This window comes from Tyto alba, unplaced genomic scaffold (assembly GCF_018691265.1).
Source record: "Tyto alba isolate M040663 unplaced genomic scaffold, T.alba_DEE_v4.0 Super-Scaffold_1000006, whole genome shotgun sequence".
Taxonomy (NCBI): Eukaryota; Metazoa; Chordata; class Aves; order Strigiformes; family Tytonidae; genus Tyto; species Tyto alba.
Window position 1 is genome coordinate 23,075,337 of NW_024881272.1, and position 27,442 is coordinate 23,102,778.

At 61.0% G+C, this 27,442-nt stretch overlaps 3 protein-coding genes across 5 annotated transcripts; all 3 read left to right on the forward strand.

Moving 5' to 3' along the window:
• The first annotated feature begins 170 nt into the window (after positions 1-170).
• TIE1 (tyrosine kinase with immunoglobulin like and EGF like domains 1) lies at positions 171-14,497 on the forward strand. Of its 2 annotated transcripts, none has more exons than XM_042784872.1 (23): positions 171-850; positions 1,341-1,628; positions 5,061-5,171; positions 5,280-5,435; positions 5,534-5,665; positions 5,967-6,107; positions 6,330-6,458; positions 6,842-6,987; positions 7,128-7,272; positions 7,521-7,679; positions 7,874-8,011; positions 8,119-8,409; positions 9,391-9,681; positions 10,227-10,540; positions 10,642-10,852; positions 11,007-11,117; positions 11,228-11,418; positions 11,539-11,652; positions 11,788-11,858; positions 12,112-12,152; positions 12,276-12,372; positions 12,633-12,732; positions 13,002-14,497. In XM_042784872.1, the coding sequence occupies exons 1-23, from the start codon at positions 805-807 to the stop codon at positions 13,071-13,073; spliced, it is 3,495 nt and encodes a 1,164-aa protein (XP_042640806.1). In that variant the 5' UTR covers positions 171-804; the 3' UTR covers positions 13,074-14,497. The 2 variants fall into 2 exon arrangements, with proteins under 2 accessions (XP_042640806.1, XP_042640811.1); XM_042784877.1 differs by having other exon boundaries at positions 10,227-10,420.
• Positions 14,498-15,418: 921 nt separating this feature from the next.
• Positions 15,419-21,308, forward strand: MPL (MPL proto-oncogene, thrombopoietin receptor). Of its 2 annotated transcripts, XM_042784884.1 has the most exons (12): positions 15,419-15,682; positions 17,824-17,959; positions 18,306-18,481; positions 18,671-18,951; positions 19,028-19,184; positions 19,351-19,480; positions 19,793-19,965; positions 20,076-20,218; positions 20,373-20,532; positions 20,682-20,769; positions 20,891-20,978; positions 21,076-21,308. In XM_042784884.1, exons 1-12 carry the CDS (start codon positions 15,580-15,582, stop codon positions 21,265-21,267), a joined length of 1,827 nt encoding a protein of 608 aa, XP_042640818.1. In that variant the 5' UTR covers positions 15,419-15,579; the 3' UTR covers positions 21,268-21,308. The 2 variants fall into 2 exon arrangements, with proteins under 2 accessions (XP_042640818.1, XP_042640816.1); XM_042784882.1 differs by lacking the exon at positions 15,419-15,682 and having other exon boundaries at positions 17,547-17,959.
• Positions 21,309-21,557: 249 nt separating this feature from the next.
• CDC20 (cell division cycle 20) lies at positions 21,558-27,203 on the forward strand. The gene is made up of 11 exons (XM_042785918.1): positions 21,558-21,601; positions 22,074-22,276; positions 22,849-22,994; positions 23,738-23,834; positions 24,367-24,495; positions 24,859-25,055; positions 25,408-25,502; positions 25,833-26,064; positions 26,172-26,297; positions 26,467-26,584; positions 26,939-27,203. Exons 2-11 carry the CDS (start codon positions 22,078-22,080, stop codon positions 27,115-27,117), a joined length of 1,518 nt encoding a protein of 505 aa, XP_042641852.1. The 5' UTR covers positions 21,558-21,601; positions 22,074-22,077; the 3' UTR covers positions 27,118-27,203.
• Positions 27,204-27,442: the final 239 nt, after the last annotated feature.

Genomic DNA, 27,442 nt, shown 5'->3' on the forward strand with positions numbered 1-27,442 from the left:
GGCACAGCATGGAGCCCAGGCGGGGCCGTGCCTCGGCACCCCGGCTCGTGGCGGCGGGAGGCCGGGGTGTCACAAGGTGTGTACGGCCTCAGCGCTGCCGCACGCCGCTCGCCAGGGGAGGGCCTGCACAGGGCAGCTCCTGCCAGCTCCTGGAGTCAGGGCCGTCTCTGAACAATGGGTGGAGAGCAGGAAACGCTGCATGGGAAACAGGATTTGGCTCCGCCGCCGCCGCCAGCCACGGCCCCTTGGCCCCTTTCCTTTCCCTGCTCCAGAGAGCCCTTCCCACAGCCGTCAGCCACAGGGCTACACCGAGGGGACGGGGATGCTGCCACCCAGGCGGTCTCGGGCATGAGACCTTCTGCACGACGGACAAGGAGGGGGGTCGGGACACCTCCCAGCTGGGCCAGGGGCTCAGCATGGCTTGGGGAGCCCTGAGCACGCAGACCTAGCCCTGTGGGGGTGTGCGCCTGCTCCCCAGGAGAGCTGCCACCAGGCAGGAGACCTCAGTGGCCTCTTTGCCACCAAGCCCCGCTACTGAGCAGCTGGGTGGCCACCGAACAAGCGGAGACTGGGGCGTCTTCCTCGCTGTACCCAGGCTATGCACCAGAGGAGGTGGTCCTGGCTGCCCCGGATGCCAAGCAGCAGGGTGGAGGCGAGATGGGTGGCACGGGCAGGGAGCATGGGTCCTGAGCTGCGGCTCACGTGGAGCCCCTAGGCAGCCACGGCCTCCGGCACTGACCACTGTGGCTGGGACATGCTGGGGATTTTCTGACCTCTGCCAGATACAGGACACGCTCCAAGGACATGGGACTCCAGGTTTATCTTCTGCTTCTCTTCCCACGGCTGGCAGGTAAATCGTTGCTTTCCCTCTGCCCCAGGGAGCAGCCCCTGCCCCGGGGAGGCTTGATGGGACCACGCAGCTGTGGGAGCTCAGTGGCGCCATCTGAGCAGGGTTTGGAGGGAGGAAACATCCCTTTGTGATCGGCCATTTGGAGACTTCAGGGGCCAGCAGTGCCCTCCCCTGCCTGCCTCTCCGCAGCACGGGGCTGGGATGCGGGCAGCTTGTGGGAGGAGAGGGGCCCTGAGACCCCCATCCGACCGCACGTTCGGCTCATGGCGAGGGGCTGAGCCCATGGGGGTCTCCAAAAGGAGAGTGGAAATGCCCACTGTGTCATCCCGATGGGTCTGCACCCAACCCGGTTGTACCTCCTGGGCTGAGGGTGGCAAAAATGTCCTGGAAAGGGGGTGACATCTGGGTGATGGGGTCTGGCCCTGAGGCAGGGCTGGGACGGCCGTGCCCTTGCCCAGCCATGACATGGCCTCGTGCTCCCCCACCCCAGGGACCATCCTGGACATCACCCTGATCGCCAATGTGCAGAGCCTGTCCCACTCCGACTTCTTCCTCTCCTGCGTCATGGGGGAGCGTGACGTGAGCTACCTGCAGATCGAGCGGGAGAACAAGATCGTGATGACACACCCCAAGACGGGCTTCCAAAATTACCGCAACCGCAGCAACCACGTCCAGGCCCGGGGCTTCTCCATGGCCGACCTGGTGGGGATCCTCTACTGCCTGGGGCGCACCCCGACTGAGCAGGCCCAGGTGGTCTACGTGCACAACAGCCACAACGGTGAGTGGCTGGGGGGGTGGCGGGCAGCCCCCCGCCTGCCCTCTGGGTCTACAGGGGAGCTACCTGCCCCGTGCGTCGCGATCCCAGTCCCAGCCAGCGTGGGGTGGGGATGGTGGTGACCCACAGGCTACGTTTGGGGTCCACCAGCACCAGTGGGGTGGAGGGGGGAGGGACGTTCAGCTAGAGGAGCATGGCCGAGCCCCGCAGAGGTGCGCGGGGATGGACGGCAGCACGGGTAACCGGCTGGGATGGGAATGGTGCCCGGGAGCAGGGCAAGGTCCGAGAGGAAGTCGGGCGCCCTTGGAGGAGGCAGTGGGGTCTGGAAATCATTAACCAGGGCAAGGGGCAGCCCATCGGGGCCCTGCCAGCCCCATGCCCCCGTCCACAGGCTCCCAGGGAGGAGGCAGTGCTGGGGTGCATCTCTGGCAGCCTCCCCAGGCGCTTGGCGAGCTCCGCGCTGCAGCAGCACGACGCTGCGGCGGCGGGGCACTGCCAGGGCGCACCGCAGCCGAGGGCAGCGCTGGGCTCTTGTCTCCCGCTCCCATTTTGGGCCGTATAAGCCGAAAGGGCCTCCCCAGGCTGGCCGGTGGCAGGGATACCGCTCGGGACAACACGCTCCCACACTGTCCCCCCGACCTCCGCTCCCCCCGTGCTTGGGACTTTGCAAAACTATTAGGACTACAAATTTTCTGTGATAGGTGTTTGTCTCAGGAGGCTTTCTAGCTTTTTCAAAACCTTTAGGCTGAAACAATTGATCTTTTGCCGAGAATGAGCAAGGGGGATAGGAGTTTCCCTGCCTGTGTGAAAACACAGCTTTAGCAAGAAGGTCTCCAAGCTGGGGAACAGAGGCTGCCAGTGAGGTCCAAGCATCCCCCAAGGAGTAGAGCCTGTGTCCTCGGCCAGAGGCTCAACCCGAACATGGCAGCGGTCCTATCGGAAACGGAGCCAGCCAGTCTGGGCAAGCAAAGCGGCGCAGAGGTGCCGAGGGAGGGAGGCAGAGGCACCAGGAGACAGCACGGGGGCAGGGCTGGCGGCAGGGGGCGAGGAGCACAGGGCACCCTGCACCCCCAGATGTCCCTGTATGTACCTCGGGGAGGGAGGTGACAGCTCTGGGGCTCCATTGGCGTGACAGGGTGTCCCATGGTGGGGGGCTCCCCCCACTCCTGGGCTGACAAAACCAGGCCAAAATAGCACTGTGGAGGAGCTGGTTGGTGTCTGGGTCCATGCCCCTGCGGGAGTTACAGTGCCAAAAAAGTGGCTTTTCTCCCAAGTGCCAAATAAGCTGCTGTTGCTCTGTTTAATTTAGAGAAGGAGAAGTAAAAAAAATAAAGGAAAAAGTAAGCAAAAAAATTACGTCTTTGCAGGGGGAAGGAGGGCCGTGTACAGAATCCACCAGGGGGGCTTGGCGCACAGCGTCTCTCCTGTTAAGCCCAAGAGCACACCAAAGCAGGCCAGGGAGATGAAGCAGCGGGTGGGGAATGCTGTTAGAGGAAAGCTGGAACCTCCCAAAAGGTCATGCATGACGAAGAACATAGAAAAGATGATAAACTTTGGAAGTTTTGCTGTAAAAACAATGTGAATCAGACCAAAAAGATCCTGAGGAGCAATTTCAGAAGGGATTAAATCTGGCAATAAACTACTTTTTACAATATCCAGAGCAGAAAGATGCTGAGAAAAAACAATTGCAGAAACCCAAAATTCTTTTATTTTTGCATCCATGTGCGCAATACAGAAGTTGGGGAAACTTGCTGGAGGAATCTGTCTAAAATGCCAGCACTGATAGCAGGAGACAAATAACCGAAACGGAGCAGCCATGAGCAGAGCTGTGCCACGGCCCCGGGGCTGTGAGCGGAGGGCAGGCAGCAAGGCGGCTCGTGGGACATCAGACTTTCCTAAAGGCTTTCTGCACAGGGAGTTACAGGCCTGTAAGCCCAAATCAGAACTGAGAAAATTAGTAAAAACTGTAATAAAGAGCAGAATTTGTGGTTATGTGCTCCCTGAGAAAGGGGCAGCGTGATTTTGCAGTGGGGGGGTCTCTGGGGCAGCAGCCATGAGGATGCTGTGGATGACTGCTCGGGTTCCTGAAGAAAATTGGGAAAATTCCTTTTCAAAAGCTCTTTGGGAAAAACTCTGCACCCGGGGGGTGGCAGGGGAGGTCTTTACATGGGTAAATAACTGACTAAAAGAAAGGGAGAAAGAATAGGAGTTAATTTGTGGTTCTTGTCACATGGAGAAGTCCCCACTGGCGTGGCACAGAGTCTCTACAGGAACCTGTGCCACCGGTTGTGGTTACAAAGAGCTGAACAAGCGGCTGTGCTGGCTGCTGTCCCCAAACTGCCCAGAGAGACAGGGAGAGAGATGAGCTCTGGGGGGCTGCAGACACTGCTGAAAGGAGTGACGAAATTCAGTGTAGGTAAACACAAAGCACTGTGTTTGGGGATCCCCAGGAGACACGTCAGGCTCTCACTCCAGTGAGTGAGACAGAGTGAGACAGGACAGGGGGCCACATCTGTGTGCCCTTTACAAAGGGTTGAAAAGTCTGTGGTAGAAAGACCCCGACTGGAGGGATAAGTGGGGAGGTGATTCTGCAGAATTACCAGGATGTGTGACCCATGGTGTCCTTCCCTGGGTGTCTGCAGCATGTGCTGCTTCCTCCTGGCCCCTGGCCTCGCCGGGGCAGGACGTACCTTAGCTCCAGCCTGGCGTGGCTGCTTTTACTGTGTGCAAGCTGGCGTGCTGGCAGGCTCCGAGAGCCAGCGCCTGCCTGTGCCCTCTTTTGTGTCTGTCCTGGCACGCCCAGGGTTTGGTTTCCCAGGCCTCAGTGTATTTATAGCCCAGTTTGTGCTCAAAGCTGGACTCTGGCTGACTCACATTAATACTCAGAACGTTCGTTGCTGCTGTATGCCCCAACACCTGGGAAATCAGGAAAATGACCATGACAGGGCCACTGGTCCCTCCGCACGCCTGCTTTCCCTGCCCATGCTGTCACTGCCTGCAGCCACCCTGCAGCTCCCTAGCTGAAAGCAAACGGTGCACTGTGCAGATTTATCCCAGCTCTCACCTCCCCAGGCTGCTGCCACTGGCATCCCATGCCAGACTAGGGCTGGTGGGCTGGCCAGAGGGCAGGGTGCCTCGTCCCACTCCTTGGTGTCTGCCCGTGGGGGCTGGAGGGGCTGGGAAGGGAGCGCCTGTCCCTGCAGAGGCTCGGGGGGGTCCCAGCTCCTACACGGAGCAGATGGGGAAGAGTGTCATGATGTCCCAGCAGAAACGTGTGGTGGGTGCTGGGCTGTGCCAGGGCTGCGTTTTGGGGTGGCTGGTCTGGGGGTGCTGGCACTGCCCTTGGGTGTGAGTGCCCTGGGGAGCAACAACTGCTCAGCGGCTCTTCTTCCTCCTCCTCCTCCTCCTCCTCCTCCTCCTCCTCCTCCTCTGCAGCCCACCTCTTCCCAGTGAAGGCCACACAGTCTGTGAACATCGCTGAGCCGGCCACCTTCTCTGCCAGGGTCCTCAAGAGGAAGGAGACAGACGTTATGTGGAAAAGAAATGGTAAGTGGCCCCAAGAGCCGGCACAGGGCTGGGGCTGTTCCCAGCAGGTGCCTGGCACTGGCTGGGGGGGCATGGAGGAGCCCCGGGCCACCCCCTGACTCCTTGCAGGCACCTACTACCAGACCACGGACCGGGGCGAGGTGCGGGGCGACCTTGTCACCCTGACTCTCCCCAATGTCAGCGTGACTGAAAATGGTGTGTACAGCGCCACGTTCATGGGGGACAGCCCTCTGTGGAGCGCCTTCTACCGCCTGATCGTGAGAGGTGAGTGGGGCCTTGGCTCCCCGGGACGTGGGGCCAGGCAGCCGTACCCTGCCCGCCGGCCTGGTGCCACCCTGTGCCCCCCTCCGCTCTCTCCTCAGCCTGCCCTGCGAAGAAATGGGGACCGTCCTGTGAGAAGGACTGTCCCAACTGTCTGAACGGCGGCATCTGCCACGACCATGTTGGCGAATGTGTCTGCCCTCCGGGGTTCATGGGCACCCGCTGTGAGCGAGGTAGGTGATGGGCTGCCCAGCAGCGGGGGCTGTGCCCAGGGCATGCGTGGGGGGCCCCGCTGCACCCCCAGCCCTGAGCACCGTGGCCGGAAACTCCACATGCATCCCCAGCACCTCTCTGCCCTCCGTGGCCCCTGTTTCTGGTGCGGGGCTGGACCATCCACCTTCTCAGCAGGACACGGCTCCTGTGCCTGCTCGGGGTGGTGATACGGGGCTCAGGGCACCTGAGCCGGCACCATGCCCTGCACAAGCAGTGCATGGGTGAACGGGGGGTGAGGACAGACCGTGCTTGCTTTTGCAGCCTGCCGGGAAGGCCAGTTTGGGCGCAACTGCCAGGAGACGTGCCAGAGAGCCCAGGGCTGCAGGGGGCTGAGCTTCTGCCTGCCGGACCCCTACGGCTGCTCCTGCGCCTCGGGCTGGAGTGGCTCCCGCTGCAGCCAAGGTACGGGGACGTGGGCATCCCTCAGCTCATCCATCCAGCCTGGGCTTCCTCCGGGGCCTGGCTCTGCTCTCCAGCAGCAGCAGCAGCACCCATCCAAACCTCTCCCAGCCTGAGAGCTGGCACAGGCTGAGCAGTGCAGCTGCCTGCACCAGCAGCCCGTGGTCTCTGCCTCTGTGCTCCCGCACACGGCTGGGGGTAGCAGGAGCTCTCCTCTTCCCGCAGCCTGTCCCCCAGGATTCTACGGCCCCGACTGTGCCCTGGGGTGTGCATGCCGAAATGGAGGCAGCTGTAACCGCTTCAGCGGCTGCGTCTGCCCGGCGGGCTGGCACGGGCAGCACTGTGAGAAGTCAGGTAAGGCTGGCAGGGGGCTGTGGCAGGTTTCTGTCCCCCACACTCAGGTGGGCTCTGGCTCCTTCCTCACCGGTGACTGGGGGGTCATTGGCTACTGCCGGCCGGCTCAGCAGTCCCCCCTTGCCTGCAGAAATAGTCCCCAACACTATGGAAACCAGGGTGCTGCAAGGGGACCATCTAGTCTGCCCCCCCCCCCAGATTAGCTGTGTCAATAGCATTGCTGAGCCCGGCGCGTGGGGTGGGAATCAGGGCTGGATCACAGTGTCTGGCACCAGCCCCCCAGTGCCAGGGTCTGGCTGCAGGCAGGCCCAGGGAAAGGTGCCAGCCTCTCTTGCGCCTGGGGAGGAGCGGGGTCAGCCCTAATGCCAATTTCTGTGTGCCAGACCGGTTCCCCCAGATCATCCAACTGGCCTCGGAGCTGGAGTTCAACCTGGGCTCAGAGCCCGTTGTCAGCTGCGTGGCCACTGGCAACCCACTGCCTGCCAGTGACAGCGTGGAGCTGCGCAAGGCTGACGGCACGGTGCTTAAGGTACTGCCCCCGTGCCCTTGCCCCACCAACATCCCTGTGTTGCCAGCTCCCTCAAAAGCACCCGTCTCCCCTCTGGGCTGCTGGGCAGCTTCAGGCCAGCGTGAGGAGCTGGGGGGCTGAGGCACCCTCTGTGCTTGCAGCTCATCAAAGCCATCATCGAGCCGGGGCAGATCACCTGCGAGTTTCAGGTGCAGCGCCTGACGAAGGCAGACACGGGGCTCTGGGAGTGCCGGGTCTCCACGACCGGGGGCCAGGACAGCCGGAAAGTCAAGGTCAACATCCGAGGTGAGGAAAGGGTGGTGGCACAATCGGGGTGAGCTGGGGTTGCTGGAGGAGGCTGGCAGCACGGAGTGGCAATGCCAAACCCCCTGAACTGGATTGGGTGCCACCTGTTGTGCTCTGCAGTGCCAGCAGACAGGTTTGGGTGGTGATAAAAGGCTTCTCTGACAAAGCTGGAAGGAGCTAAGAGGTGGTGGATGTACCCACACTCTGCTACCAGTCCAACGGGTGTCATTCCCTTCTTCCCCACCAAGTGCCACCAGCACCCCTGAGCCCTCCCCGGCTGCTGGCCAAACAGAGCCGCCAGCTCGTGGTGTCACCCGTGGACTGCTTCTCTGGCGATGGACCCATCACCTCCATCAAGCTGCTCTACAAGCCCAAGGATGACACCTCAGCATGGTCATCCATTGTGGGTACGTGCCTGTGGCAGGTATGGGGGGCACAGGTAGGACCTGGGCAGGAGGGGACGGCTGCCCCAGCCAGTGAGGGTCTGCGGTGGGCAGAGGTCTCCATCCCAGGACCCCTGTGGTGATGCCAAGGAGGATGCCAGTGGCAGGGCAGATTGTGTGTCATGGGTGTGGCTTTGATATGTCCTTTTGGCCAACAGTGGACAACAGCGAGAACATCACCCTCATGAACCTCCGGCCTGTGACAGCCTACATCGTCAAGGTGCAGCTGAGCCGGCCAGGGAACGGCGGGGAGGGCAGCAAGGGGCCCGAGGCTGTCATGGTGACTGAGTGCCTTGGTGAGCCTCCATCTCCCTCACCCTGACCCTGACCCTAACCCTGATCCTACCTCTGACCCTGCACAGTGCTGATACACCACGAGGTTTTGCTGCCTTTTTGTTTGCAGAGCCCACAGTCAAGCCTGTGATTGAAGGCTGGTCCATAGAGGAGAAAAACACACTCCATGTCAACTGGAAATTGCCAAGTAACCATGAGCCAGCACACGGGTTCATCGTCCACCTCTTTGACTCTGCAAGGCGACTGGTCTGTGAGAAAAACATCACGTCCATCTCTGTGCTCTCTGCCCGCATTGGGGACCTGGAGTTCAACAAGGAGTATGGGCTGGAGGTGCTGGTGTACCACTGTGCCAGCCTCGGGCCCCCCTCCGACCTCTACAAGGTCATGATCAACAGCAAAGGTGGGTCCAGCAGAACACAGGGAATTACCATGATAAATCAGTTATAATTGTAACAGTGACCATCCCCAGGTCTGGCTTCTGTATCTCATCTCTGATACAGCATGAACAGCTGCTTGGGGGAAAATGGGTCCTCCTTTCCTTGCTAGACCCTGCAGCCTCCAGCATCTGAGAAACACCCTAGGCTGAACATGACATTCAGGCCATCGTGAGTGATGCCCACAAACAGATCTGTCCTCTGCACCCTTGCCCAAGCCCTGATGGGCCTGTCTATACTTACAGCCTTTGCAACACCCTGTAGCAACAAGTTTCTCGATATAATTATGCTTTGTGTGAAAAAATTATTCCCCTTTGGTACACTTTAACCGTGCTGCCTGGTAATTTTGCTGGATGGTCAGTAGGGCTTGGGGAGACCTGTGCCTCCTGTGGGCACATGCACATATGCACGCAGCCCCCCACGTGGGTGGGAGACCGTGGGGAGGTGGAGCATCAGCCTGACCAACCTTTCTGGCAGCCAAGGGAGAAGGAGTGCTGGTACGTGTTGGGAGGGCTAGTGGGTGTCAGGCTTGGAGAATGCGAGGTTTTCTCTGCTTGGTGCTTGTAAGAGCTTTGTGTGATTTGGGGATTTGGGGTTGGAGATGTGGGCAGGCTGGAGGAGGCTCAGAGGAGGCAGTGGAAACACTGTGTGTGAGGGAAGGTTGAAGAAAGAAAATATTCCAAGGGTTAGTCAATACACAGACATCTAGCTTGATGGTGCCTGAGCCTGAGAGCATTTGAGGGTACGGTCCTGCCCCACTGTTGTACCTGGAGAGCAGGTCCACCTCCTCCTGCACCTCCTCCAAGCAGGGGCCGGTGGGCCCTGGAGGTCTCTCACAGCTTTGGTTGCCATTGCCATCCACGGGGTCTGGTCCTCACAGCAGCATTCAGCCCTCACAGCGCCAGGAGCCCTGTCCTGGGACTGACGCTCTCCTCTCCTTGTCCCAGGGCCCTCTTCTCCACGGTTGCTCTCAGCAGAGTCCATGTCCGACACCGCTGTCAAGCTCTCCTGGCAGGTCCCCGAGTACCCCAACGGGGGCATCACCAAGTACATCGTGGAGCTGCAGCAGGTGGGGGGCACCAGTGAGCCCCAGTGGATCGACACCGACAGCGGTGCCGAGACCACCAAGATCGTCGGGGGCCTCAACGCCAGCACCAGCTACCAGTTTCGTGTTCGTGCCAACTCCCACGTCCCAGGGGAATGGAGCCAGCCCGTGAAAGCCAAGACCCTGGGGGATGGTGAGAGGGGTATCGCAGCAGGTGGGGGGCTCATGGCTCTGCTGGAGCTTGGGCTCAGCATCTGGGTCAGCAAACGGTGACTGGGGTGCTTGTGGTAACGTCAGAAAGTGGCTCTGAAGCAGCAGCCCAAGCCCAAAACACTTGTGGGTGTGTTCAGAAATCCGGCTCCCTGGCTCCTCCTAGTCCTGATGGGGCAGGGGTGGCATGGTGACAGCACGGCACCCACAGAGTGGTTCTGACTTGGCCAGAGGGTGACACAGTGCGTGAGGGGCTAGAGGAGCAGGGAAGAGCTGGCACAGGAGGAGTTGGTGGCTGCAACCAGAGCTGGTTGGAGGCCCAGAAACCAGTGGGTTCAGTGGCAGGGCCCAGGCAGTGACACCCTCAGCCCTATGCCACCATGGCAATAGGAGCTCAGGACGTGGTTATGCTGTCTTCGTGGGGTCCCAGGGTGCTGGGGGAGGGCTGCTGTCTTAGTGTTTGGCCACCCAGGCAGCCTGGGCAGGGCTCAGCCGTGGACCACAACCCTCCATCCCTCCTTTCGGCAGGAGCGCTGAGCGTGCCACCCAGCCTGGGCAGCCAGAGCACCGAGCAGGCGGGAATAGACCAGCAGCTGCTCTTGGCCATCGTTGGCTCCGTGTCCGTCACTTGCCTCACCATCCTCTTTGCCCTCCTGGCACTTTTCCTCATCAAGAAGAATTTTTTCCACCGGCGCCGCACCTTTACCTACCAGTCTGGCTCGGTGAGTGCCGTCTGCCCCACCAGGACCATGTCCCCAGCTCCCCACGTCCCAGCCCGATCCAGGTCACGCTCTGTAGCCTCCAGTCCGGACGCAGCCAGACCTCACTTCCACGCGGAGAGGGTGCGGAGCCTGCCCTTGCCCACAACGCCTGCCCTGCCAGCACTGCTGTGCGGGCAGAGGGGTGCCTGGTGCCTCTAACCTCACCCGCTCCCATCTCCCAGGGAGAAGAGACCATCCTGCAGTTCAACTCGGGGACCCTGACCCTGACACGCCGGCCCAAGCCGCAGCCCGAGCCCCTCAGCTACCCCATTCTGGAGTGGGAAGACATCAAGTTTGAGGACATGATTGGTGAGGGCAACTTCGGGCAGGTCATTAGGGCCATGATCAAAAAGGACGGCCTGAAAATGAACGCGGCCATCAAGATGCTGAAAGGTGAGTGTGGGGACAGGCAGGCAGGGTGGGCTTAGGGATGTGGCTGTGTCCTGGGCCACGCTTGGGGCTGAGGAGGGGCAGGAGCCATTGGCAGAGGAGCAGAGGAAGGGCCCTTGTTGTAAGACTGAGGTGTCCATCCCTTCTTTACTTCCAGAGTTTGCTTCAGAGAATGACCATCGGGACTTTGCGGGGGAGCTGGAGGTGCTCTGCAAACTGGGCCATCACCCCAACATCATCAACTTGCTGGGTGCCTGTGAGAACAAGGGTGAGGGCTGTCCCCCTCTTCCCTCTCTCCAGCCCCATGGCCCCTGCCCGGCTGTGTATTCCTCTTTGCTGGGGAGACCCCCACGAACCTAACCTCCTCCTGCCCCCCAGGCTACCTGTACATTGCCATTGAGTATGCTCCATACGGAAACCTCCTCGACTTCCTCCGCAAAAGCCGAGTCTTGGAGACGGACCCTGCCTTTGCCAAGGAGCATGGCACTGCCTCCACTCTCACCTCCCAGCAGCTCCTCCAGTTTGCTTCAGATGTGGCCAAGGGGATGCAGTACCTGAGTGAGAAGCAGGTACATCCCCAGCAAGCCCCTCAGAGCACCCTTCCCCTGCGGACTCACCATCGGGGCATGAGACCCCTGGGGCCAGCAGGAGGGAGCGTGTGGCTCCTGCTGACTGCTGGCCCCTTTCAGTTCATTCACAGGGACCTGGCAGCCAGGAATATTCTGGTGGGAGAAAACCTGGCCTCCAAGATTGCCGACTTCGGCCTCTCCAGAGGGGAGGAGGTCTATGTGAAGAAAACAATGGTGAGGCAAGAGCGAAGCATCTCCATGGGCCCGCTGGTGGGAGCGACCCACCATGCCAGGACTGGCTGGGTCACGGCTGCCCCTCTGTCCATGGGGCATCCCCCCTCCCCTGACAGTTACTCTCTGTTTGCCCAGGGCCGCTTGCCGGTTCGCTGGATGGCCATCGAGTCCCTGAACTACAGTGTGTACACCACCAAGAGCGATGTGTAAGTCCTGCAGGCAGGGGCACCGGGGCTGGGGCATGGCCATGGCTGCCTCCATCCGTCTCCGGGGTGCTTGGTGCGGTCATGCTTTTGCTCTGGGTGCTGCAAGGGCAGGAGGTGATGCTGATGCATCTCCCTGGGGAGCTGCCAGCTCAGCCCAAGCCCTGGCTGCCTGCTCCACCCTGGGCTTTGCCCCGTGCCCATCAGCAGGGCACGGCTGGGTGCTCCGTCACAGCCTCGGCTCCTGCCCTTTCAGGTGGTCGTTCGGCGTCCTGCTCTGGGAAATCGTCAGCTTGGGTAAGGCTCTTCTGTGTCCCCTGCCTCCACCTGGGTCCCTGCAGGTCTGGTCCTCCTGCAGCCCCAGAGGGGACACCCTGGGGACCGCCCCTACCACAGCCAGCTGTGTGTCTCTGGCCGCAGGGGGAACACCGTACTGCGGGATGACGTGTGCCGAGCTCTACGAGAAACTGCCCCAGGGCTACCGCATGGAGAAGCCACGCAACTGTGACGACGAGGTGTAAGTGGGCAGAGAGCCCTGGCAGATGGTGGCACCCACGTTCCCCTGACCCCATTGCCCCACGGGACTCCCACCAACTTGCTCCGGCTCCTGCCTGGTTCCCCTCTGCGCTGTGACTGGGGGATGAGCTGTGGTCCCACACCCCAAACACCCTTCCTGGGCTTTAGTTTCCCACCTGCTTCCCCCCGGCTCCCACAAACAGTTTTTCTGCCCCCTCTCCCCCCGTGCATGCTGAGGCACCGGCGGCTCTCTGTCCCCAGGTACGAGCTGATGCGGCAGTGCTGGCGCGACCGCCCCTACGAGCGACCGCCCTTCGCCCAGATCTCCATGCAGCTCATCCGCATGCTGGAGGCCAGGAAGGTGAGCGGAGGGGGCTCAGCGGGAGGGACGCCTGCCCCGCGCGGGGCTTGTGCGAATGCCAGAGCATCCCTTGGGTGTGGGGGGGGGACATCCAGCAGCAGAAGCTGTGTGACCCCACCACGCACGGGGGTAACTCCAGCATCGCTTTTTGGGTGTGGGGAGCCCCATTGCCTCCCCCCAGGGCACAGCGCCCGCGAGCGTGCCAACAGGGGCGGGAGGTAAATGGGGACACTGTCACAACCAGCTCCTGACTGGGGTTCCCCCCACAGGCCTACGTGAACATGGCCCTGTTCGAGAACTTCACCTATGCGGGGATCGATGCCACTGCCGAGGAGGCGTGAGGCCGCGCTGGCACCGTGCAGGGGGGCACCGCTGGCCCCAGCATGCTGGGTGTGGGGACAAGAGGCTGCCCATCCCTCTTCGGGGCTGAGCAGGCAAACGCTGGTGCTCCTTCCCAAGAGTGGCTTCCCCGCAGCAGGACTCTGCCATCCCCTCTCTGGCTACCCACCCAGCGTGTGCTGGCCATGCTGGCATGCCACTGGCCAGCAACACAGTCCCATGCTGCTGGGGCGGGGGGGGGTATGCTGGGGTGGCCCCCAAGGACAAGCAGCAGCAGGGTGCTTGCAGCAGAGTGGGCAGGAGAGGGGCTCTCTCAGGAGCCAGGGTGCTGCCGCCTGAGCCCGCGGACACAAATGCCCAAGGTTTGGGGCAAGAGGGGAAGCAGCAACCCGGCAGATGCCTGCCCTGCAGCTCTCAGGGTGCTCTGGGTCTGAAGTGGTGCCAGCGAGGCTGTGAGCACCACTGCCGGCATGGGATGGGGCCACCCCAGTGGGTGCAAAGGGACAAGGGACAGCATTGGCTGTGTGTAGCCTCCAGCTCTGCAGTAACCCTTCAGAGGTGCCAGCTCTGCCTTATGGACAATAAATGTAGTGCAACAGGCAGCCGAGTCCGGAGGAGGGGAGGTGGAGACCCAGCTCTACCTCCCTGATGGCACCAGGGAAGAGGATGAGGGGCCCCGATGGTCCTGTGGTGGGCACTCCTTGGGATCCTGTCCCTGTTGGGTTCCTCTGATGATCCCCAGGACACTCCAGCGCCTCCAGACAAGCCCCAGGTCTCATCGTGCCGTGGGGATGGGTTGTCTTAGTATCCAACTGCGATCTCCCCCTCTGCAGTTTAAGACTTTGTCTAGTCCCTCCCTGCCTTTTGCATGCTTGAAACCTGTTCCTGCAGCTTCCCCTTGGTGGGCCACTCTTCACAGGGATGGCCCCGCTCCTCAGGCTGGTCCCTGCAGGGCTGTGCAGCTCCGCACCCTCCTTCCCTCCCTGGCCAGCCGGTGCCTGCCCAGCACTGCACCGAGCCGTCAGGCATCTTGCAAAGGGACCGTTGTGTTCAACCAGCCTGCTCGAACGTGTACTGCTGGGGTGATGCTCTCATGCGTGCTGGTCCCTCCAGGATCGCCTGGGCTGACCATCCCATGGGAGCTTCTGCCCCAGGCTGCAGCCCTTCTTCCTGCGCTGCTGCTGTTTTAACAAATGGGTTAAAAAGCGGATGGGCTTCGCCTCTGTTGGCTTCAGATTGCTAAGTCCTAGGCGTGACATCCAGCTGCCCATCTAGCCATCTTCTGCAGGCCGTGGGAAGCAAGGGCTGCTCCTCTGGACCCTGGTATCCCAGCCAAAGGCAGGGACATCTGCATTTGCCCTGCTAGGCAAGAGTCTTTCTTCCCCAGAAGTTGTTTTAACCCTGTCAACACCATTTTGATTTCCCATTTTGGCCTCCAGTGCTCTTTGGTATTGACTGCAGCTATTTGTGAGCAGCCTCTCTGCCCCATCACTGAGGTCCCTGGTGAAGTGGTGAAGGGGACTGGCAGCCCAATGCGTGCCACCGCCTCTGCACCTCTGCTGTTGGCTGGGAACAGCGTCTGAGCATCGTCATCAGTCCTGCTCGAACCAAGGGCTTTCTGCTTTTTGCCTCCCTGATGGCAAAGCCCAGTAGCCGGATGGAGGAGGAAGTGGGACTGGTTTGACAAAATTTGACTGTGACAAATTGTTGCTGGCTGCTCCCGTCTCTCCTCAGTGCCCCCAGTGCTGTCCCCGGCTGCAGGGCAAGGAGAAGCCCTTGGGGCGGTGTGGGGATGCCTGTGCGAGTGGCTCCTCGTGCCCTGGCTGGTGCTCCCTGGGCTGCACCACAGAGCTGTGCCCCGGCAGGGCAGGACCCCCCTCCGGCCGCTCACACCGAGCGGTGGTGATGGACTGATGGGGTTGAGCACGCCTGCAGGACCCCACTGTGGTAGCCCTGCTCCCACCCCACCACCACCAGCACCTGTGTGGGCCCTGCCCATGCCCCTGTGCCTGCAGCTCTCCCCCCGGCACCGCCACGGGGACAGGGCTGCTGGGCCATGCAGAGCAGACCCAGTGCACACCGGTGCCAGGTGGCACAGGGTGTGATGGAGGAGGAGCAGCCGCCCCGTGTCCCACACCCCCACATGCCTGCAGCCCCCAAAAGCCTTCCCTGCCCCACACAGGGGCCTCCCTGGTTTCTCAGGGGTTGTTTTTCTTCCTACCCCAGCCTCCTGGCATGCCGGTAGCCACAAAGGGCAGGACGTGCCGCCTATCTGATAGGAGCAGCCTCTCTTGGCACTGTGGCTGGTGGTGGAGGAGCCGCAGCACGGTGGTTTCGGGCACGGGGAAGTGCCGGCGATGGGGCGGGGGGGAGCCTCCAGCCAGGCTTCCTGAGCTGCACAGCCGCCACTTCCCAGATAAAGGTATCGCCCGGAGGAGCCGCAGCAGCTCCCAGGGCGCTCGGAAGGGCCGAGCGCGGCACGCATGGCCTTGGCACACAGGTTGCAGGATGGCAGCCTGCCTGCGCCGGGGCTGGCTGCTCTCCCTGCTCCCTGCTGTCCTGCTCAGCCTCCGCAGCCTGCCGTCGGCCACTGAGCCGGTGACATCCCAAGGTAGGACCTTGGGGCCGTTTTCTCCCCCAAAAGAAGGGACAGAGAGGAGCTGGCACGCCGGCCACGGGCAGTGAGCACCCCACAGCAGCCAAAATCTGCAGGGTTGCAGAGAGGGGCGTCCCAGGAGGGTGTGCGGGGGGTGTTCAGGGTGGGCGATGGAGCACCCTTCTCACTCGTGGGACACCCCGGGGTGCCTGGAGCAAAGGGACATCCCTGCTCTCTGCAGGGAGGACCTGGCAGCCTCTGGGCGCTCCTTTGGGATGGCAATCTGGGGCTCCCAGTCCTGCACAGGTAGCACTTACCAAAAGTTCTTGTAGCTACAATGACAAGGGTCTGAGCAAAATTCAGGCTAATGTCTAATGGCGTGGCTGTGCACTGCAGGTGACACGGTGGCACTAACAGGCTAATCCCAATGCTCCCGCGCCAGCCTTGCTGTGATCTTACTGCCCCGCCAAGCATCCTCAGCTCAGCTGGTAGCTGGCCCCCACCTGGCTTGCTGCACCTGGCAGAGACGCTTCCCAGCTTTCTCCCATTTCAGGCTTGTCCACACTTTCTTTGAGACCCTCCTTAGCCCTTTTAACATTTATATAACACCATAAAAAGCATTAACTGAACAAAATCAATCTGCTTGGCTCTTCAGCCCCACCCCAGGTCTCTGGCCGCAGCAGGCTCAGGAGCACATTTTGTGTCACCCACCGTAGGGGCAGTGGGAGGAAGGTTGGGGCTGGGCTCATCCTCCCTCTGCCCGCAGCCTCTGCGACATCACCCTGCCCCGAGCCCACCACCGGCTTGGCAGCACGCTGCCTGAGCATGGCTGATGTGGGCTGCAGAGCTGCGCGGCCACGCTTCCTAGGAAACAGCCTACGCCCAGAAAAGATGATCTGGTAGCCCACAGGAACAACGTGGCTTCCCACTGATGCCATGGGTCCCTGTGCCACCAGGCTGCTGGGACCCAGCCATCCCAACCCCTGGCACTGGGAACTGAGGGGGTCACGGAGCCAGCATGAGCTCTGGGGTGGGGGTAATGGGGTGCAAAAAGGGAAGAGCACGCAGGGGGGCCGTGGTCTGTGGGGAGGGGACATGAGCTGGGGGAGGAAGGCAACACAGGGCTGGGAAAGGAGGAACAGGGCTGGGGGGGTCAGGGCAAGGGAGGGGACTGGGAGTGCAAGGGGACACTGAAACGGTGGCAAGGACTTTTGGGGACTGTCCCTTACTCTTTGCCCAGGGTGGTCTCAAAGGGCAGCGCAGAAGGTGCGTAGCAGAGAACAGATGCGCTCAGCACAGGGAGCAGGGCCAGGCACTGGCAGCAGGCTATTTGTGGGGTCCTGCTGCTGGAGGCAGCCCCTGGGAACGGGGGTGCACCCCAGGAGGAAGAGGAGGAAGGGAGCTGGAGCAGGGCTCAGGGCAGAGGCAGTGGGGAAGAAGGGAGTGCTGGAACAATGCTGGGGCAGCAAGGCCACCCCTGCGCATCACACCTCTGCATCTTGGGGCTCTCCCCTTTTCCCTGACAACAGGGACAGGCACCCATGTGCCAATAAAGCCACCACTGCTGGGACCGAGATCCTGCAGAGTGTGATGCTCCTTGCAGTGACAGGGATGGCAGCTTGTTGAGTGGGGCAGAGAAACCCACAGCCCCCCAGGTGGTCCCCAGGCTGGGATTTGAGCATCCCCTCCTGCTCAGTACCACAGACCCCCACACCAGCCCCGAGGCCCTTTCCCTCTCCCCGGGGCTCTGCTCCTCCTTATCTCACTTCCGCGCACCTTCCGGCATGAGCAGGGCAAGGGTGCTTCCCCCCGATCACCGGGCCCTGAGCCCTGCTCCGACCACAGGGCTATTTCGGGATGTTTGTTTGTCCCAAAGGACCCCGCGTGCCGAGCTGGGGGGAGCGGTGAGGCCGGCCGGCGGGGAGCCCTGCAGCCAGCCAGGACCCCGGCGTGAGCCAGCGGCCTGCACGCGTGCCGTGTCCCTCCCTGCTGTGCCAAGCTGGTGGGGGACACCTGTGCCACAGCTGTGTCCACGGCCATGCCCACGCTGGCCAGGTGCCTGCACAGACTGGCCGCAGGGGCGAGCAGGCCAGTGGGCATGGGGCGTGGGGACAGGTTTGTGCCCAAGGGTTCCTTCATGCCCACGCTCCTCCCAGATGCTGCACTGCTGGCGGGGGTGCCTGAGGACATCCTCTGCTTCTCCCGCTCCTTCGAGGACCTCACCTGCTTCTGGGATGAGGAGGAGGAGGCGGCGGCAAGCGGGATGCACCACTTCTACTACTGGTACAGCAGGTAGGAGGTGGTGGGGACACAGCCCTGCCTCCCCGTTGCCGCACAGAGAGCAGCAGGGCCGGGGTGCCACAGCTCTCTGTGCCAGCCCCATGGCTCCCCGCTGCAAGGAGAAATGGTGGAGAACACACGGTAGGTAGGCAGCAGCCACCTCACCCCCTGCGGCAGGGCTGGGACCTTGGCTGTCCCTCAGTCCCATGGGGATGGTGCCCTGCAGTGGATGGGGGCACAGGGAAGGGAGACCTGGTGACACCGAGGTCTTGGTGCCATGTCCCAGGTCCCCTCTCCTCCAGCCTGGCCCCAGGTAGGAGGCGTGGGGAGTTTCAGGACCCCACTCTTCGTTCCTCAGGGATGTGCCCACAGCGTGTGCGGTCGCCACGTGGCACCATGGGGCTGGCGGGACACGGCACGCCTGCGTCTTCCCCGGGCAGGACGTGCGGCTTTTCATCCAGCTCCACCTCCGTGTCCTGGATGCCACCACCAATCAGACCAAGTACTGGCGGGAGCTCAGCGTGGACGCGGTGGGTGAGTCTCTCCCACTGGGTGATACCTCTGGGACACCGGGACAGTCCCCAGGCCTAGGTCCCCTGCCCATGCACCAGGCACAGAGGCAGCCCTGGGGAGACGCCCGGGTGTCCCTCCCTCAGCAGGACCAGGGGGTGCCCAGGCAGGGGCTGCCGCAGGAGAGCAAACGTCCTGGCACGTTCCCTGCAGGTCTCATCGCCCCGCCGGCGAACATCACGGCCCGCTGGGCTGGGGCCGCGGGGCAGCTCTGCGTGTCGTGGCAGCCGCCGCTCGCCGACTACCTGAACTTCTTCCTCTACGAGGTGCAGTGCTGCCCTGCCAGCTCCCCAGAGACGCCCTGCAGCCCCGCGTTGGACCCCAGTGGGCAGCACCCCAGTGGGCAGCACCCCGGGGACCCCTCCATCCACCCAGCAGTCAGCAGCCATGCACCCACGGCCAGGGCAGCTGCAGTCTCCCTGGGAGCGGGACAGGTACACAGGGGGGCCAGGGATGGGCAGGGGGATTTGGGGGCCGCAGCTGCTCCTCAGCCTGGCCCCTCTCCTGCAGGGGCTGGTCCAGGCCAACACCTGGGTGGTCCTCCGGGACCTGCGGCCAGGGGTGAGGTACCACATCCAGGTGCGCAGCAAGCCCGACGGCACCTCCCTGGACGGCGTCTGGGGGCCCTGGTCACAGGCAGTGGCTGCGGAGACACCCCGCTCCTCCGGTGAGCAGCCGCCCCCACCACCGGGGTGCTGGCAGGCACAGCGGGAAGGCACCCACACCCGGGGCCACGAGGGATGGGGGTCCTGGGGTAGGTGAGGTGCAGCACCCAGGTTTTAGGAGGCTAGGGGGAAGCAGCCCCCTCCCTGCCCTGGCTCTTGCCTGCCCAGGAGACATCGGGCTGTGCTGCAGCACCCCTGACCTGCGGCACGTGCGCTGCGAGTGGAGCTGGGACCCCGCAGAGCCCCGCAGCTCCCACCAGCTCTTCTACCGGCCACCTCCGAGCGAGGCCAGCACAAGGTAAGGGGCATGGTGCGCACATGGGGCTCAGGCAGAGGTGGTGGCACATCCCAGGGACCGCCAGCCCTGCTCAGTGTCCCACATTCCACACTGTGCCACCCGATGCTGTGCCCTGCCACCATTGACCTCGCACCTCCCCGCTGCCACTCGCAGCCCCTCCAACTGCGGGCAGCGCTGGCTTTCCCGGGAAACACAGAAGGAGCGAGGCAGCGCTGGCTGCGGGGACAGGGTGGCCCCAGATTGGGGCTGGCACCGGGCAAGGGAAGCGAGGCCACCACGGTGGGGCTGACTGGCTCCCCACTCCTCGTGCAGGGAAGATGCATGGCAGCTTTGTGAGGAGGAGAGCGTGGGGGCACAGGGCACCCACGCCTGCACCTTCCAGCCCAGGGCTGGCAGCGCCATCTCCGTCCTAGTGAACGTCACCCGGCCCCAAACACCGCCCGTGCTCAGCTTCTTCAAGGAGCCCTTCTGGCTGCACCAGGCCGGTGAGTCCCAGTGCCACTGTGGCCCGTGCCCCTGCCGATGCCTGGCTGGTGGGGGGACGTAGCGTCCCGTGTTCCATTCCACAGCAATGACACCTCCCCGTGCCCAACAGTGCTCACAGACGCTCCACAGCTCGTGCAGGCGACAGTGTCGCAGGGTTGGCTGAGCCTGCAGTGGCTGCCACCCCTGGAGGCGCTGGCCGAGCAGCTGGACTACCAGGTCCGCTATGCCGTGGAGAACAGTCGTGACTGGAAGGTAAGACAAGACCAGGGCTCCCCCGAGCAGCCCCACTCGCCTCCGCTGCCAGCACATGGCCCGCATGGGGTCAAGCAGGATGGACCCACGCCCCAGCACTGCCCCTCGGCCACCCTGCAGCAGCCATAGTCTCCAGCTCGGCTCTGCCCCACAGGTCCTGCAGGTCCCACGGGCAGCCAGGAAAGAAATCCTGGACCTACGGCCGGGCGCCCGCTACCATGCCCAGGTGCGGGCCCAGCCCAGCGGGCCGTGGTACCAGGGCAGCTGGAGCGCCTGGTCCAAACCTGTCGTGGTTGATGCTGCGGCCGATGCGGGTAAGGGACAGGGTAGGACCGAGGGCTGTGGCCGGAGGAGCCACACAGGAGACCGAGTGCTGGAAATGGGATGGGAAGCGCCGGGCAGAGGGTGACAGGGCTGCAAAGGGCTCAGTGGTGGCAGGTCTGCAGTTCCTCCTCTGATGCAGGCTGGATCATCCCGAGTGTTACAGTGGTGCCGCTGCTCTTCACAGGAGTGCTCCTGGGGCTGAGGTGCACCTTCCCCTCCCTCTACAGGTAAGGGCTGGGCCTAGGGCAGGTGAGGGGGTCCAGCACCAGGCCTGAGCACCCTGCCCGGGGGCGTCAGGGCACTCCGGGACTTAGGGTTTGCCTTCGACGCCCCCTTCCTCACACCCAGCAACGTGAAGCAGAAGCTCTGGCCCCCCGTCCCCGACCTGCACCGCGCCCTGGGCAGCTTCCTGCACGAAAGCGGCAAGCACGGCCAGGTGAGGGGGCCGGGCCAGGGCCCCGCGCGGCTGAGCCTCCTCGAGGGCAGCTCCAAGCGCAGCCCCCACCGCGCCCCCTCTGTGTCGCCCCCCCCAGGCCAACGCCTTCTACAAGCAGCCGCCGGAGGAGGCCGTCCTGCCCTGTCTGCTGGAGGTGCTGCCCGGCCCGCGGCGGGAGGCGGGCGCGCCGCCGCCGCCGGAGCAGGCTTCCGGCCGGCTGCCCGGCACCGACATCGCCAACCAGTCCTACCTGCTCATGAGCGGCTGGGAGCCGCGCGGGCCGCCCTGAGCTGCGTCCCCCCGCCCCGACATAAACTAGACTGGCAACCACCCGGCCTCCTCTCTCCTTCGCGGCGGCACCCCGGCCCCCTAGGGAAGCGGAGCGGCACCGCGCTCCCCCTCCGAGACCCACCACCCACCCACCCACTGACCGGCACCCTCCGCCTCCCGCTGAGGGAGAAGCCCCGCCCCGCGGCCCGGCCAATCGCGGCGCGACGCGCGGTGGTCGCCATGGCAGCGCGCGGCGGTTGGGTTTGAAGCAGCCAATGGGAGGGGCGGCCGCGCGGGGTTTAAGTGGTGCCGCCGGGTGAGGGCTGCGCGAGCGCTTCAGCCGTGGAGCGGAGGTGAGGGGCGGCGGTTGCTGCTGCCGCCGCAGGGGACCCCGAGGGTGCGCTGTGAGGTGGCCGGGGCTGTGAGGTGGCCGGGGCTGTGAGGTGGCCGGGGCTGTGAGGTGGCCGGGGCTGTGAGGTGGCCGGGGCTGTGAGGTGGCCGGGGCTGTGAGGTGACCGGGGCTGTGAGGTGACCGGGGCTGTGAGGTGACCGGGGCTGTGAGGTGACCGGGGCTGTGAGGTGACCGGGGCTGTGAGGTGACCGGGGCTGTGAGGTGACCGGGGCTGTGAGGGAGACCCTGGTGGCGAAGGGAGCCTTTGAGGCGAGGCCTTGGCGGGGGGAAAGGCCGTGGTGAAGCGGCCCTTGAGGAGCGGCGGGGGGGGCGGGGAGGGCGTGTGCTGAGGTGGCGGGGTCCCTGAGGAGCGGCGGGGGGGCGCACCCCGCGCGGTAGGGCCGTAGCCCCGCTGACACCGGCCCGTCCCGCAGCGCCATGGCGCAGTTCGTGTTCGAGGCGGACCTGCACGGGCTGCTGAAGCTGGACACGCCGATCCCCAACGCGCCGCCCGCGCGGTGGCAGCGCAAGGCCAAGGAGAGTGGCGCCCCCGGGCCCAGCCCCGCCGCCGGCTTGTCGCCCATGAAGCCTGCCAATCGCTCCTACAGCTCCAGCAAGACGCCGTCCAGGACACCCGGTGAGCGGCAACGACCGGCGGCGTAGGCTGGGGGGGGAGCGGCGCCCGGGCTGCTCGCCTGTAACTGGGGGCTCTGCCAGGCTGGCCTAGCCGGCTCGCTGGTCAGGCCCGAGGAGGTGGGCTACACTGCCTGGCTGGGGAAGCCACCCACCTTCTCCCCAGCGTGAGGTGGACAGAGCTCTGTGCACTGGGGCTAGGTGACCTGCTAGTGCCCCAGATGAGCCTTTCTGGCACAGCTGCGTTGGGATGAGTGGGGGTAGGACTGTCTGCTGACAGCTTTACATGCTGTAACAGTATTTTTGTATCCTCCTCTCATCTGTGAACTCTGGAATTATTGCGCTAGACCCAAGGAGTTGTCTCCTGGCAGTCCATAAGCAGAGCTTAGTGCAGTTACACGGGGGGGAGGGGATTGTGCAAAAATATGAGTTAATTGTGGCTGGATGACATGAGCTCTCCGAGTCCTACTTATCTGGTAGGTGTGAGGTGGAAGAGTGCTGGGTTTGCTGTCTCTTGAAAGCTCTAATACAGGCTGTTTAATAGCTCTAAGACAATATTTATCCATTTGAATGCAGGTAAATCTGGATCCAAAATCCAGAGCACCCCAACAAAGGCTGGGGGTGATCGCTACATTCCCAGCCGAAGCACCATGCAGATGGATATGGCCAATTTCCTCCTAACCAAAGAGAATGACCCTGCTGAGGAGTCCCCTACCAAGAAGGTGAGCATGTTGCTAAGTTACAATTACTACAATGATCACTACCAAACACCTAATCCTTCCTGGCCTTTTTCAGAAAAGCAAACTAAGCTCTATGAAGAGGTTGATGGCCCTAGCCATCATTACTTCCAGCTCAGGCTTCAGGAGCCTAGGATGAGGTGGAGGCCGTAGAGCCTGCAAATGGAATAGGTACACAGCTGCTATGTAGGAGCCTGAGCATAGCTGCTCTGTAGGGTTGTTTCCCTAGGCAGAGGGAAGAGCCTTGCACCTCTGCTTCTATTCACTAGCCTGTGCTGCTTCAGGTAGCAAAATTCAACTTTGGGCTAATGAGGCTTTAAAATATAGCAGGCTATGGAGACATAAAGCTGTGAGCTTATGCACAGCCAAACTGCTGGTGGTAGCTATTCTAGGACAATGTCTATATGGGGAACTATTCTGGAATGTGTATACTGTGTTCTGAAATCTGTTTATGAAGCATTTGATCCCATGTGGCTGTGGCTACCCCCACTGGCCATGAGACACCGAACTTGCCACTCTTCTGTTTGAAAATGTAAGCAGGACAGTGTGCCAATCTATGAGGAAAAACTACTTTGACCTGACTGTCTGTGGCTGACTCCCCCAGCATAGCTGTACATCTCCTGATTCTAGAAGGGGGCTTAAGTCTATGCTCTGCCAGCTGCAGTTTTAAGTGCAGCATGGACTTTGTGTTTCAAATGTATCTCACAGAGGGTGGTTTCTCTCTGCAGGAGCAACAGAAAGCCTGGGCAGTGAATCTGAATGGCTTTGATATAGAAGAGGCGAAGATCCTCCGCCTCAGTGGAAAGCCACAGAATGCTCCAGAAGGTATGATACAGAGCCTGTGGGAGTTGACTCAGCTGTAGAGATCTGGATAGGGGAACAGCAACACAGAGGCCCTATGTGTGGACATGGGAGACATCAACTGGTGTCTTCTCAGAGCTCCTGTGCACACTGGAATCTCCCTTCTTAGGGTTCCTAAGGTTGAGGGGCTGCGTGATGGCTACAGTGAATTTACAGAAGTTGAAATGACTGCCAGTTGTTCACTTGTACTGTAGGTGGCAAACCTTTCTGAGGTCTGCAAAAACTTCAAATTCTCTGCTGTGTACATTGTCACTAAATATAATGGGATACAGAAAACCAACTGCTTGTCAACTAAACTTGTTCCTGTGAACTACGGAATTGGAGCTCACCGTGGTTCAGCACGTCATACTGCCAGTGATGTTAGCACACCGTGCTCTTCTGAACTATCTCTTCTCTCAGGACTTCATTTTCACTGGAACGGATTTCTAGCTGGGTGAGCAGTGCTCAGCTGGGAGGAAACAGTAACTCAGCTTATCAAATCTGTTCCTCTGCGCAGGCTATCAGAATAACCTGAAAGTGCTCTATAGTCAGAAAATGACCCCTGGCTCCAGCAAGAAGAACGGCAGATACATTCCCTCCATGCCAGACCGGATCCTGGATGCACCAGAGATCCGCAATGACTATTGTAAGTAGGCTGCAATGTTGAGTGCTGGGCATTGAGATCATTCTGCACTGGAGTGCAGTTCCTAGGACAGTGTAACTGGGCTGTTTCAGTATATTATGCACCCAGGCTGGCATGGACCGCTTCTGGAGTGTCCTTGTGTAGCCTTATAAAAACAGTGGTCCAGAGTGCTGTGTAGGTGACTCGATGAGGGCTACCTGATCCCATAGCTGGGCATGGTGACAGCCAGAAGGCTGCCCCTTACCTGTAAGTGCATGTGCGCACACACACACACCTGGTACAGGTGGAAGATCTGGCAAAAACACTAGTGAAGGGCAGGGCTCGCCGGGTAAGCAGTGTGACTTGCATTGTTCTTCCAAATTGTAGATCTGAATCTCATTGACTGGAGCTCTCAGAACTTCCTGGCAGTGGCTCTGGACAACTCTGTCTATCTGTGGAATCATGCTTCTGGGGAGATTATCCAGCTGCTGCAGATGGAGCATCCAGATGATTACATTTCCTCAGTGTCATGGATTAAAGAAGGAAACTACCTTGCTGTTGGCACAAGTAATGCTGAGGTCCAGGTGAGTGCAGGAGTAAAACTAGAGGTGTCTAGGGATTGCTGGAGCTGTGGGGCCTTGGGACAAAGGCTTGGCTAGCACGAGAAGGATGCAGTGCACCCTGACTTGTCTTGACTGGTGTGAAGTGGAAATGTCCACAGCCAGTGACCAACTGCAGCATGCTAGGCAGTTTTTGGTTTTGGGGTTTCCTGGCACCTGGAGTTCCCTTCTGTTCTGCAGGCTATGTGATAGAAGCTATCTCTTCTCCCATACTGATGAGGTTGAATGCCAGAGCCTGTGAAGTGAGGCTCCTAGGGCAAAGCAACAGGGCTGGGTTTCCTTATCCTCTGGAGAACTTTTTGCTCTCCCTCTCTAGCTCTGGGACATACAGCAGCAGAAACGTCTCCGAAATATGACCAGCCATTCTTCCCGTGTGGGGACCCTCAGCTGGAACAGCTACATCCTCTCCAGGTAAAGTGGCAGTGTCCAGCTGCTGCAGATTCCTATCCTAGCACTGAGTGGTGCAGGTGAGGGATGGCAGAGACAAGTTTCTGTCCCAGCTTGGGAGTCTTACTTAGCCTGTTTTGTTGAGACTGCGGGGAGAAGGCCTCTCTTCTCTCTTGCCCTTTGTGCTGAAGTTGTGAAGAGCTTCTGTGGCTGCTTCACTCACACCAACAGGGTAGTGATGCTGGTAACACTGGTTTGAAACCCAGTGGCAGGTACAGCATTCTTGCAACAGGACAAAAATGGATTTTGGTGAAAATATGTGCCAGCCTGACCCTGCAAGCCTTCTCTCTGCAGTGGGGCTCGGACTGGCCACATCCACCACCACGATGTCAGAGTGGCTGAGCATCATGTGGCCACACTTGCTGGCCACACACAGGAGGTGTGTGGACTGAAGTGGTCTCTCGATGGCCGCTACCTGGCCAGTGGTGGCAATGACAACCTGGTGAACATCTGGCCATGCACCCAGGGGGACAGTGGAGACTTTACACCTGTACAGACCTTCACTCAGCACCAGGGTGCTGTCAAGGTGAGTGCAGGGCTGCTGTGGGCATGTGTCTGTGCAAGACAGACACACAGCACCGGCTGTGCACAGGTTGCTTCTTGCATGTCTTGGAATTAACCCTTTTCTTTCAGGCTGTGGCGTGGTGTCCCTGGCAGTCAAATGTTCTAGCCACCGGAGGTGGGACTAGTGATAGACATATCCGCATTTGGAATGTGTGTTCTGGCACCTGCCTCACTGCTGTTGATGCCCATTCCCAGGTGAGACATGAACATCAGCATGGAGATGGACACCTTCTGGTAGGACACCTATACAGAACTACTGCCTCCTGAGGCCCAGAGGCATGGGAAAGGAGGGGACCATGCTCATCTCTGGGTGGTAAGCATCAGCATAAGCAGCTTGTCTTACTGCATTACTGCCTTTTTCCAGGTCTGTTCTATTTTGTGGTCAACAAACTACAAGGAGTTCATTTCGGGCCATGGCTTTGCACAAAACCAGCTGGTTATATGGAAGTATCCAACGATGGCCAAGGTCACTGAGCTTCGAGGTAAGCTGGGCCCTTTGCCTGAGGAAGGGAGGGCTGCCAGAAGCTGAAGTCAGATGTAACCCTTGGTTTGAGCATACTGGTGGTCTAGCCTAAAGTATCAGTGATGCAGAATGGTGCCCAGGGGCATGCTGCTGGAAAGGGGGAGGCATTCCTGTGGGCTGCTGAAGAAACACTGTTTCCCCAAATGCACACCCAGGGTGTGAATTCATACTGCTTGTTCAGCATGGTGTGGGACAGCTATGCAAACTGGTGGGGCTCATGGGGCATGTGGGAATAAATGTGACCTCTGGCAGAACCAGAGGATCTGGGGCAAGTGGTGATCAGCCCAGCCCTGACTGCACACCTCCTCCTCAGGTCACACTGCCAGAGTCTTGAACCTGACTATGAGTCCCGATGGTGCAACAGTGGCCTCAGCAGCTGCTGATGAAACACTGCGGCTATGGCGCTGTTTTGAGTTGGACCCCATAAAGAAGAAGGAGAAGGAAAAGGCAAACAGTGCCAAAAGTAGCATTATTCACCAGGGCATTCGATGAGTGCACAGGGCTGTTGTGGGGAGTGGGGAGTATTTAGCTTGCACACTGTACAGTATTTTAAAAGTTAATAAAATGCTTTGACTCTTTATGGAGCCTGATGGAAGAAAAGGCTGTGGCTCACAGAACCAAGTGATTCCCTGAGGTTTAGGATCTGGGCAGGTGGTGGAGCTCTTGTTCTTTAGGGCCAGTTTCAGGCACCCTGAGCCTAGCACAGCCCTGAAGTCCTAGGAGGGAAGGATGCTGTGCCACAGCTGTACTTCTGTATCTATCCCAGCTAAGGCATGTATGTATGTTACCTGCCACATACTCATGCTGACCACAAGCA